This window comes from Mizuhopecten yessoensis, unplaced genomic scaffold (genome assembly GCF_002113885.1).
Source record: "Mizuhopecten yessoensis strain PY_sf001 unplaced genomic scaffold, ASM211388v2 scaffold2681, whole genome shotgun sequence".
Classification (NCBI taxonomy): Eukaryota; Metazoa; Mollusca; class Bivalvia; order Pectinida; family Pectinidae; genus Mizuhopecten; species Mizuhopecten yessoensis.
Window position 1 is genome coordinate 1,339,230 of NW_018404667.1, and position 12,874 is coordinate 1,352,103.

At 35.8% G+C, this 12,874-nt stretch overlaps 1 protein-coding gene across 1 annotated transcript; it reads right to left on the reverse strand.

The window, feature by feature from the left end:
* Window positions 1–1,351: 1,351 nt before the first annotated feature.
* LOC110446397 lies at window positions 1,352–7,997 on the reverse strand. Its single transcript, XM_021491529.1, has 4 exons — window positions 7,860–7,997; window positions 4,561–4,941; window positions 2,503–3,633; window positions 1,352–1,795 (listed from the first exon to the last, which is right to left on the reverse strand). The coding sequence occupies exons 2-4, from the start codon at window positions 4,583–4,585 to the stop codon at window positions 1,533–1,535; spliced, it is 1,419 nt and encodes a 472-aa protein (XP_021347204.1). The 5' UTR covers window positions 4,586–4,941; window positions 7,860–7,997; the 3' UTR covers window positions 1,352–1,532.
* Window positions 7,998–12,874: the final 4,877 nt, after the last annotated feature.

Consider the following 12,874-nt stretch of genomic DNA (forward strand, 5'->3'; position numbering starts at 1 on the left):
TTTGATATCATCCCGGTTGCCTCTTTCAGAAGCTTTACTTTTTCTAATCGAAGTTATTCGGCAAATGAAATTGTTCATTTCGGATAAATTTTCGAAGAAAAAAATGGTATTGGACTGATTGTGAGATATGATAAAGAAGTAAATATCTGATTTTTTTACTTTAATCTTATGGAATTTTTTAGATAATGAATATCGTATACCTACAGTGTAATATCAATTTATCAATCAATCTGCCGTACCAATGTTTCAACCATAATTATGCATTGGCATTATTTTTCATGTCATGAATACAGCTTTGTAATAACAAATCAGTAACTTGCAAATTTTTTATGAAAACATGAAAAAGATGAAATAAATAATCTACAGTGAATTGAATTAAAAAATATAACGAAATCTGAAAAAGAATAAGTACCTATGATTCCCGATCACTACACTGTCTTTCTCTGTTGCGCTACAGTTACATCAAAATGTATTAACGGGAGATGACTCTGTATCATAAGAACTGCAATGACGTTCTCTGGTGCTTTGCATGCAGTGGGACAGGGGTCTTAAAGGGACAATTTAGTGAAGTAAGTGATTTTTAAAAACCTAGTTTAAAAATTCTTCATGAAAACATATATTGATACTCATTGTGACCAATACATGTCTAGAAACTGACAAGAGACAATGTTTTCTTGGCGTTCCTGTCCAGGATTGAAGAAATCTTTAACTGTGCAACCGAATGTTTTAGTGGTAACTGTCGGTGAAATGTGTCTGTCCAGCCGTGGATTGAAGGTTAATTTACTCTATTTTCACAGCTAACTTTTTCCGAATACAAGTACTGGCATTTATTCTGAATCAATAGCATCATCCAAACAACATCTCAATTATCGTTATAAATTAGTAATTTAGTTTTAAGTTTACCTACAGATATCTCACTATGTTAACTTCTTGCTGAAAGACCCGGATATTGCGCTCCTTCGTAGGTATTTTTATCAACGGCTTTCCCAAAAGATAAAACTGACCACACTGGACGTTGGTTTCAGATTATGTCATTGTCAACTACGTAGACTTTCGTTAGAAAATCTTTATTTCTAGTATCTAATTTGTCTTAATGGTGTTGCTTGACTAAATAACCCCTTTAACAGAACAATATTTGACTTTAGTCTTGTAATCAACGGTATACATTTAATGGTGTTTAATTTTAATACAATTACCTCTGACCTGTAATAGAATTATCTATATATTTTTGACCTTACCTTTTGGAATCGTAATCAATAACAGACTATTGTTGAGATGTATACCTACTAAAGGTACGTTCTTGAGAAGAATGCAATCTGACAATTTTACACGCGATTAAATATAATATATATTGTCATTTATTACTTTCCAACAATAATGAAAACAGCAATATATATTAAAAAATTGACACCAATCCAGGATACAATTATCCTATATCGTTCTTATCTTTCAAAACTTGCAGAACGATGATAAAGGAGGAACTATATACAACGATTAACCATTTTGTCAAAGCAGTGCTATTTCAAGAAAGTTTAAGGATATTCTTTGAGTTTGTAACCCCCACAATGCATCAAAACATCTTTGATGGGAATAAAATATCCGTCTCGGCCTCTTCCAGCAAAGAATAGTCCAACACACTCGAGTTTGTCTTCGGCATTTTTCACAAACACTCCCCCTCCAGAGTCACCTTTCTCATGTTCGACACGACACAGTATTCTTGTTAATCCCTTCATAAGAACTTTACCCTGAGGATAATCAATCTTTTCTTCGTGTCCTATCGTACTAACAGACACACCTCAAATCTGAAGTAAACGCGCCGAATTTCAAAACGGGACTGGTCGGCTGGCAGTCTCCAATGGTTCCTGTGTTGAAAGTCAATCCTTCTGCAATACCTATAAAACCAAAATATTATGTTTTTCATTATTCTTTTTGCGGTAAATAATTTCAGACACTGCGGTAATTAATTTTGCCCTGAAATTGATGTTTTGATAGAGACATATTTCAGATTGTAACCTTTTACATTTTGATATTACAAGGTCAACTGCAGCTTTTTCTGATCATCAATTCTTCAGAAATATTGATTAGAAATCAAATTATTTTTTCAATAAACGCGTCAACTTTTTTTTTTTTTTTTTTTTTTGAGAAATCGATAAGTTATAATTTTAATCATTTTCAAAGTCGATTTTGTGGAAACGAGCAAAGCCTTTCAAACCAATGTTCACAATTTTTTTATTGTAGTCGTATCATAAACTATAAACTATTGAACGTATTTTGTTAGAATACTTCAGTCATTATGATCTTGAAAGTAAAGGAAGTCAATGAACTCTACGATTTCTTCTACATATCCTCAAGGATATTTATATATATATATATTTTTATCAATTTATTTGTTGTTCACCATTTCTATTTTATTTTGTCAGATTTGATTGTAATCTGTACTGTAACACCAAAAATAGTCCATTTAAACACAATTCAAACCTGCAGCAAGGAATGTACCTTGTTAAAAAGAAACGAAGTTGATTGATTCTGGAATCCGCAACGCAGACGTAATTTTCACGACAGCAGCATCAATAGACGGATTTTCACTTGGTTTGAAGGCCATTTTCACTACTTCACCACACAGATAATCTGCATTAGAGTCTTTCTTCGGTTGATATACGAGATGATTGCGTCCGGACAGCACACCAAAAGCAGGATTGTTATCAAGAACATGCGCACAAGTGAGAAATCCTGTTTCCTGATAGGGCAATTCAACGAAAGGTCCAATTGTCCCCCAAACCTTGTTGTCTGCACAACTTCCGATGATACGACCTCCACATGCCAAAGGTTCCAGTTTGTCTGACGGTTGACTGGTCAACAAGACAATATGTTCCTCTCGAACGTCAACTGGAAAGAAGATATCCTTACAACGCAAACTACGAGGGAATTCTTCTTCCTTTTCTGTTAAAAATCCTTTGAACTTGCAACACAGAACAATACAGTTATCTCGGGATGCTTTTCCACCCGTAGTACGAACGGCCGATATACGAATTCCGTTGAGGTTTTCGTGATTTTTCCAAAGAGTGTCACTGTTCGCATCAACTACATCTTTCATCTGTGCGTTTTCTTCTATCGACAGACCGGGCACTTTCATATCTAATTCAAAGTCGATGGCTGTTTCATTGTCCTGGTCGAACCCGTTAGTGTTTTTGTATGTCGTTTTTATGCCAGCTATTTTCGAACATGCATCGACCAGTTGATCGGTGGTGTAAATAACTATGACATTTTCACAAGTTGCAATCAGTTTGCCATACTGTACATCTTTGTGTTTCTCTCGAAGCTGTGTCAGAACTCCTCTGACGAGAATATTCTTTGTTGAGATGTTTCGAATACCAGCCAAACATTTTTCGATGGTTCTGAAAGACGAATAGTTTGCTAATATCTCCATGACGAATATGTTTTCACTGTGCATTGACAGTTCTAACGGTGACATCTTTCCATATTTGGGCAGCTGAAGGTTGTTGTAAGGATTGAAATCGGTGTCAACTTCAACATTGACATCTTCAGGAAAATCTTCAATCAGCCTTGAGCATTCCGCCACCGATCCACTGACTGCACAATGATGTAGTTCAGTCCAGGTCAACCAAGAGTTGCCTACAAATAAAATAAGTTAATATCAAGTTTTCTAAAGGTGAATATAAGACAGAGTTATTGTACGTTTAACATTTGGTGTTATATACCGTATGCCAAACAATTAACTACGCTGCACCATAAAGCTGTTTTGTCCTTCTAGAACTCACCGGTTATGATATGTCTAAACTTTAGAAAAAAATCACGGTACATAAAACCCATAAATTAGTTTTAACTTAATATTGAGCTGATAGGTTTGAATTTGCGTTACTTCATTATTTTATTTTTTATGACAACCAAATTTTGTATGACGTTCTAAAGTCCAGTATTGTATAAAATCAGAAAACCCAATTGGTCGTTAGAGAGGCATGATTTGAATATAAGATCAGCTAATTTGTCACTCAGTACAAAAATTGTAAACAAGTAAACAATCGTCAGTATTTCCTGAGGATTCCAGTGCCGTTCCGAAACGTCCGTCCGGTTATCATTTGTAATAGTTACTGCATGGTAATGAAACGCAGTGGAAAATGACGTTATGGAGTGCGCTGAAAGTATTCATTAAACTTGCTGAGCCCTTAAGGCATTTAACATTGTAACCAAGTTTAAAGACAATTTATTAACCTTTGTGTAGTTATTTGATGGAACGAAGCACGACAGATAATGTTTTTTCATTATTCAAGGGGCCATAACTCCGCTAAATAAAGTCCCATGATAGTGGTCAATGATAATACCCTTGCTATCTCATTCTACAGTTATATCCAAAATGGTCCGTCCGTCTGTCAATTTTGGCTAGAGTGAGCTATCCAGTCAATGATAATACTCTAGCCTTATCGTCCTACAGTTATATCCAGAATGATCTTATGATAGGCTACTGCACGTACAAAAACTGCAGTGGAATCGTCCAGTGTTTTGCCTGTACTGTGAATATAATTATTTATGTAACATCCTTACCTTTAACCTCAATATTTTGCGTCATACCGATGAGGTCCAAGAGGTGATTATGATGTTTCTCTTTTGCTAAATCAAGGACAGTTTTTTCATCGTTAGTTGTAATTCCGGTATCAAAACCTGTGTATTCTGAAGCAAACGATATATTTCAGCGTCCCTGTTTCTGACGCAAATGCGCAAAGCATTTAACCCTTGGATGTCCAAATCAGCTCCGTTTTTGATGTAATGGAGGCGCTCATCTAAAAGAAACTGCACGAATTTGTATTGCCTGTTAGCAACAGCTATATGCAGTTCAATTCTCTAATTGTCGGATGTCTCCACATTTGGCTGCTTGGAACAGAGTCCACTTACTGCATCCACGAACTTTTGTGTCATATCTGTTACCTGCAAGGACAATAACACACTTACGTACTAAATATGCAATAAACTAGTCTCATTGTTTTTGTAATTTACTTTGGCAAACCTTAGTTATCACTTTATCTTAACCATAACATATAAAGTACAGTTTTGAAAACTTTAATCTTTGTTCGTTGTAATTGTCTTTTTGCAGATTCTTGACATTTATTATAAATCCGGGTTGCTTCAATCTCAAAATAATGAGGTATTAGTAATACTAACAATATGAACGAAAGAGAAACACAGTCAACTGAAACTTTAAATTTCGTTATTTATACTGTAGGCCTAACATAAATTACTCTGCACCATACAACTATTTTGTCCACCCAAGACTTCTAGGGGCAAACAAGTTAAAAACTCAATTAGTCTAAACTACATTTGAAACAGAAGGGGGAGCGGGTTAAGCCTTCTAATTTAAAAACAACATCGAAGCTGAGAGGAGTAATTGGTAAATAATGAGTGAAGTGAGTGAACTATGAACAGGTCTAACTATGTCGATGAAGTTAACTAAATTCTTAAGAATATTAAGGTATAATCAAGCTCTCAGGGGAATGGACACTTCGATCAGAACGGTGGTCTTCGCTGTATTTCTATTATGGTATTCGGGTGGCGCAATGGATAGCGCACTTGCCTTTTACCAAGGCGATCGGGATTAATTCCCGATGATACGTGATGAGGTATGGGGTCACCTGCCCGATCACGTGGGTTTTCGCCAGTACTCCGGTTTCCTACCATATAAAGACCCCCTAGCGCAAACATCCGGGCAAACCAGGGTGATTAATATAAGTTAAAATAACTTGTTTCATAATTGTTGTAAAATATAAAAGGTCTAAACTTATTTGTATTCTTAAGTTGACTTCTTTGCATACTTTGTGTTTGTTTCAAATGTATAATACATGATGTGACATTCTTAATATCAATCGCATGATAACCATATTGCCAGTACTGTATGTAGAAGACAATTTTCTATTTTTTGTATCTAGGTTTATACATAAAGTAATTTATACAATCTGTTTTGTTAATGCCTATTTTTATGTTAGTCAATTAATGTATTTGTGGTATTCAATAATTACAGTTGCATGTGATACCAGTCTTTTTTATTCCGGAAAGGTAAAAGGTGGCCAGCCCGGAAACAGAGTTAGACCGGCTACGACTAGTTTTGGTGTCGGATGGTACATGACACTCCACAGAAAAAATCGTAAACACACGAAGATTACCACGCTGGTTTAACAGCAAAATTGTTTTCCCTCCTCCCCTGCATGTCCACCGTAATATGACTGTGCTATGTATGGCTGGTGTGGCGTTTTTCTATTGTAGTTACCCAATCTTTTGTTGCCTTTATACCATCAAGATGTATATATTGGTCATAATTCTATTACTGGAATTTATATCCCCCGCTTTCAGGACATATTGTAGGTAAACATTATTGAGGTAACAGTAGGTTTAAACATGTGAGTATCGTGCTGTTGAGACATAATGTATAGCTTGAAACTCGAAGAAAAAACACCTTATCTATTATTTGCTAGATTTATTAAGCGGAAACTGCAGATAATGACTCCGCTAAGTTTGAAGACAATCGGATAATATTCGCGAGAGTGAATGAACAGAAATGGCAGATAGCGATTTTTCTCGTTATTTAAGGGGCCATAACTCCGCCAAATAAAGTATCCTGAAAGAGGTCATCAACGTTGGTTGAACCCTGAAAGCATTTAACCCTTGTACAAAGTTTGAAGAAAATCAGTTAACATGTGTTGCAGTTATTGCACCGAAACGTTTGACACGTTATTCAAGGGACCATAACTCAACCAAATAAAGTCCCATGAATGTAGTCATGAAACTTGACCGAGCCCTTAAGGCATTGAACCATATGACAAAGTTTGAAAAAAATCGGTTAACATTTCTTGTAGTTATTGCATGGCAGTTAATGACGTTTGTCGTTATTCAAGGGGCCATAACTCCGCCAAATAAAGTCTGCTGAAAGTGGTCATCGGACTTGGCCAAGACCATAATGCATTTAACCCTGTGACCTAGTTACTGCACGGAAACGACACGCAAAAGATAATGATGTTTTTCGTTATTCAAGGGGCCATAACTCCGTCAAATTAAGTCCGCTGAAAGTTATTAGCGAACTTTGTCGAGCCCTTAAGGCATTTAACATTGTAACCAAGTTTAAAGAAAATCGGTTGTCATTTGTTATAATTACTGCATGGAAACGAAACGCAGTAGATAATGACGTTATGGAGTGCGCTGAAAGTGGTCATTAAACTTTGCTGAGCCCTTAAGGCATTAAATATTGTAACCAAGAAGAAAATTTATTAACATTTGTGTAGTTATTTGATGGAAACGAAGCACGATAGATATTTTTTTTTCATTATTCAAGGGGCCATAACTCCGCTAAATAAAGTCCGCTGAAAGTGGTCATCGAACTTGGTCGAGCCCTTAAGTCATTTAACCCTGTGACCAAGTTCGAAGGAAATCGGTTAACATTTGTTGTAGTTATTGCACGGAAATTAAGTGTGACAGACAGCCAGACAGCCAGACAACCCCAAATTAATAACCCCCGTTTCGGGGAAAGCGGGGGATAATAAATGCTCATTTCGACTAGACATGTATTTGTGTTATTATTTGGCAAAAAAACAGAGCAGAGTATATTATGTGTGTAGTTAGGTTGTCTGTATGCTAAACACGAGAGTATAACTTAAAAAACCCATCAGAAAATGCAAATAATTTGAAATTAAAATGAAATCCGTTTTGTCTCTTTTCAATTATAACAATACAGAACACGGAATACTTCTTAATTTTCAAGATTGTTTGGTTTATTGTTAAAGGTATAGTCTAATATAAAGGATATGCTTTACTACACTATGCTATATCCAATATAAAACAATATTAAAAATTTAACCTACCTGATACTACAGTGTAATAACGATGTATTCTTATAGGTAATCTCATTTTGAATATAAATCCCATTTGCAACAAAACGGGATGTTCATCAGTGACATATAGTGTACGAGACATACAGTAGTACACAGTTAAACTGTTCACTCTCCAATACTAGTTAGGTTTAAAGCAATTATAACTAACTACATACGGTGCTGTCAAGTCAGAAGTGTGTACAGTCATAAACGATAATACACACAGCTGTGATTACAAAAGACACGTTTCTGTGGTTTGTCAAGCGTTGCATTTCTTTTCAACATAACCAGCTATTTTATAATAATAGTAATTTGTGGTTCTTATATACCGTTTTATCGCAACCTGGTTCGTAAGTCGTCTCAAATCGGTTCAGAAATTATTTTGGTGGTTATAGGGCCTTTGCAACCAGCCACTATCTGTCTCAACTCCCTGGGGAGCATAAGCCGAAGCTGCTATTTCGGCGCTAACAGCTAGCAGTCAACAATTCTAGCGTTGCCCCACCAAGTACTCATTTACAACTGAGTCAACCGGAACAAGCAGAGTTAAGTATCTTGCTCAAAGATACAATACAGTACCGTGCCATGACTCGAACCCGTAACCCGTCGGTCACGAGCCCGGCGTCCTACCACTAGACTATCGTGCCTCCTTATTGTCTACTTGAGTACAGAAAATATTTAAGACTACCAGAAACCATTGCAAATACGGTTTTTAATGGTGTCTTCACATCTCAAATCAGCATTATTACAACTGCAATTAGTTATCTAAAGACAAACAATCTGCTAAGACTGATACAAATACGCTCTGATAAATATTTTAACTAATTATGATCGTAATAGCTAAAAGGCATTGAAGTATATTTGTTTATTTATAGATAGAAAATGATAAATGAATCACACCTGAGTCATGTAGACAAATAATCAGCAATCACTGGAATAAAGCTTTTTTGAATTTTAGCACGAGACATAGCCTTTAAAAATGTTATCCCTTTTCCTGTTTCCTCGTCACAGAAGAGTTAAGGTATAAGATGCACTAGGTTGTAAAAACCTATTAAACCATTTATTGAAAATAATATGTATAAACCTAATAAACTGAATAGTAAACGAGTTATCTTCACAATTCCAACTGTTTCGGATGCAAAACAAATTATATAGTAAACAAATCCTCAGGAGTCCAATGTACCATTCGTACTTTTGGAGAAATTCCACATTTTATCCGGACGTCAACTCATTCAATCCTTCGCGGTGTTCATTTTTAAAAAGTCTGGAGTATGGACATGCTCATTCTTTTTATTTTTCCATTCAATACAAATGCTCATAAGAGCTAGCGTCTGCTCAACAAATTTGCGGCGGCCATTTTTTAAATTGTGCAGAACGGACTTTAAAACTTGTGACGCTCTGATTGGTTATTAATAGATCAGAAGCTAAACCATCGCCGTTTTTAACATCTCTGTGGGAATAAAAAATATGTTTCAAATCGTATCTTATTTACGTGAACTTTGCAAACGTATTCGTTATGGTTTGAAGTGTTTCTTCCCTATAACGGGTTTATAAATTTTAGTTATCTATGATTTTGCCGAATCAGGTTTCGCAATGAAAATATTTGCGGCTTGAAAATCGCGGGCTTGAAAATTTGCCACATTATGATTGGTTGAAAAAGACCGGAACAGGAAACTTCACCAGGAAGCCTGCAATACTACCGAACGCTAGAGGATATGATCAACAAGAGTTTGGAGTGAAGTTTACCAGTTTTGACCTCATCACAGACAAGTTCCATGTTTGACTCAAACGTTTACCAATTTGAATATGTGTTTGTCACTCTTTCAACAAGAAACCGTCGGTTTCACGAAAACTAGGACTGTGCATTTTTTCCAACGACAATGATGATGAGCCGCCTGAGATACATGTATGTATGCGCATGTGTGGGTTCAAAGTAAGTATGTGTAGCCTAGCTATTTTGTCAGTTCGAATTCGTGTCTGTGTCACAACAGAGACGTATATACTACTGGCTTTATATGTCACTACATGACTCCCCCGTCCCCCTCCCCACCCTGGTGCTATGTCTGAAATACACATATGCTATACTGGTATGAGTCACAACACACATAAACATACACAGGTGTAACGAACCCCTGTGGTTCAATCTAGCTGCGATAACGTAGCTTTCTGACGACAGGATTGTTTTTATATATTGCGTCGTCCGGGGCAGAGGAGGCCGGGTATTAATATTAGTACTAGGTTCAATCACAGGGGCTCGTTACAAATGGCTGAAATACGCATATGCTATACTGATATGGGGCATAGCACATATGCTGTGACCCATATATCAACATAGCATATGGTATATGTCAGACATTTGTAACGAATTGATCCCCTGTGGTTCATGGTGGGAAGTCGAGGGGGATTCGATATTCATAAATTTATAAATGATTAGGCGGCAGGCCAATTGCTTGAAGTTTGTAATGTGTTAAGGAAAATGCATTGCCATGCTTTCTAAATGCACAAAATGTATTTAGACGTGTAGAGAAAATTGTCTTTTGGCAGGTTATTTCATCAGTTTTGTCTCTTCTATTTTATTAAAAACAACGAAACTTACAAAAAATGACAAACATCAAGCATTCCATTAAGTCCCCTTTACATGTACAATGTCTTTTACCATTAACGTTATTATTTCTAATATTTGTCCTTTAATTGTATCTGTATTTAATGAAGGCGTGAATTGCACTTATGTTTTGTAAACAAATGATACATGGTAATAAATGATAAATGCTTACTTGCCAGCCTTTTAATTTTTGTTATGAGGGAGACGCCGTATGCTCAAAATCAAATATTACATGTGTATATGCCCCCTAGATAAAAAAAACCCAACACTTTAGATTGTCAATCGACTTTTTAGTAGTTATTTCTGCTGAAATTATTGGGTATCAGAATAGTTACAATAATGTAAGCAAGTTTACTGGCTGAAAATGGCAAATTCTAGCACGGACTTAGATAGACCTATGAGTCGAAAGGTGTTAAGGGGACGTAACTCACGAAATATGGAAAATAAGCTACATGTAGATATGATTCGTCATTTCACCAAGGAATTATACTAGACCTAGGTCAATGACTTTGACTTATTTTTATATGTTTCACTTTTCGTCACGTGTGAAATAATCAGAACTTTCTTAAATATGAAAACAAAAAAAATAATAACTGATTACATGTAACGTTTTAGTCAATTTCAACCATATGTATAATCCATTCAGATACGTGTTCACAAGCAGTAGCTATAGATCATTGATATACCTGGTCACAAATTACCTATGGATCATAGATATATCTGGTCACAAACTCTAATTATACTATAAACCACTGAGATACCTGGTCACAATCACTAATTATAGTTCAATGAGCTACATGTACCTAGTCACGAACAGTAACAGACGCACTACCTATAGACAACTGAGATACCTGATCACAAAATAATATAGTTCACTGAGATACCTTGACAAAAAAATAATATAATTCACTGAGATACCTGGTCACAAACACCTACATCAGACTATTGACGCAACACTTCCTTAAGTCCAGTCAAGATTAATAAAAAAAAACAATTATCACGTTTACGAGGTGTTTACATATTTGAGTTGCTGGTTTGTAAACAACTTCAAGGACGAGCACTACTTTAATATGTTAATTTGCATTCATAGCCTTACGCATCAATATTTATACAGGCATGAACGTTAAGTGGATAATTTACAAAATTATGTAAAAATGCAGTATGGCACGTTTTGACTGTATTGTATTGGAGGTAATTTAAAAACCTTGCAGCTGTGAACACATCAGATTTTCTTTTTTGAAGCTGAAATCATTAATATTAATTTGCCTTGAGCAAATCTAAGTAATTTCATAACTGACGCACCCTTACCAACATTTAACGTTTGATGTATTGATTTCGTGCATCCAATGTAGTGTATTATATTCAGATGAATAACATATCTTCCAATGTCGATTACTTTTTAGAATAATTTTAGAGATATAGTTTAAAGACGCTTCACGATCAGTAGATTTCTTTACACACTTTAGTCTCAATTATTCAGACGTTTTATCGATTATTTTGTATATCGGTCTGGCGACGATTAACGTCAGAACCCCGGCCCTCTATAACATGCGGGAATTAAGCGGCCATCGCCAGGGTCGTTCTTCAAACTGATATTTTATAAACAAATCGTCAATTTCACACACGTGTCGCACATGGATCAAAAGATGAACATACATCACTAAAAACACGTGTGCCACGCCACCGGTGGTAAAAATATCTAGCTGAAGTTTGGGACAAATAGGTTTATTATAGTCATATGAATAACACACATGGGGCTCGGTTTCGAGGGTACCGGGGTCTTTTATACCCTAAATTTGTATAAGGTTTAAGAATGTGTATTAACACCGGATTCGATACAAAGTGTTGCTGTTATTTACTGGTGTGTATAGGTTTATTACTAACCGAGAGTATCCTGAAACCGAGCCCCTGTAGAATAACATCTTCCGATGTCGCTTACTTTATAGGCTAATTTTAGAGGTAATATCTGAAAACGTTTCAGGATCTCTAGAGTTTCTACTTACACAGTCGTGTGCCAAACCGACGATCGTAAAATTCAATTCATCAGAACTCGGTCATTTTATCAAACATCTAGCTACAATATTGAATATAAACCAATACAAGTCTTATGAATAACATGTCCTCTTATGTCGCTTACTTAAGTAAGTATTTATTAAGATTTTGTGCGGCGATGCTTTCTCAACTGTACAGGTAAGTACATATAAAATTGAAATTTGGTATAAAGGTGTATTAAAGGCATATTAACAACATATCTTCTGATGTCCCTTACTTTATTCGGTATTTTTAAAGATTTTGGTTGGCGACGCTTGTTGTCACTTGAAGACGCTTGTTGTCGGTATGACAATGCAAGCCTAAAATCAACTGTGTCATATTGTACGTACAGTAATAGCTTCTAGCCAGGCTATTA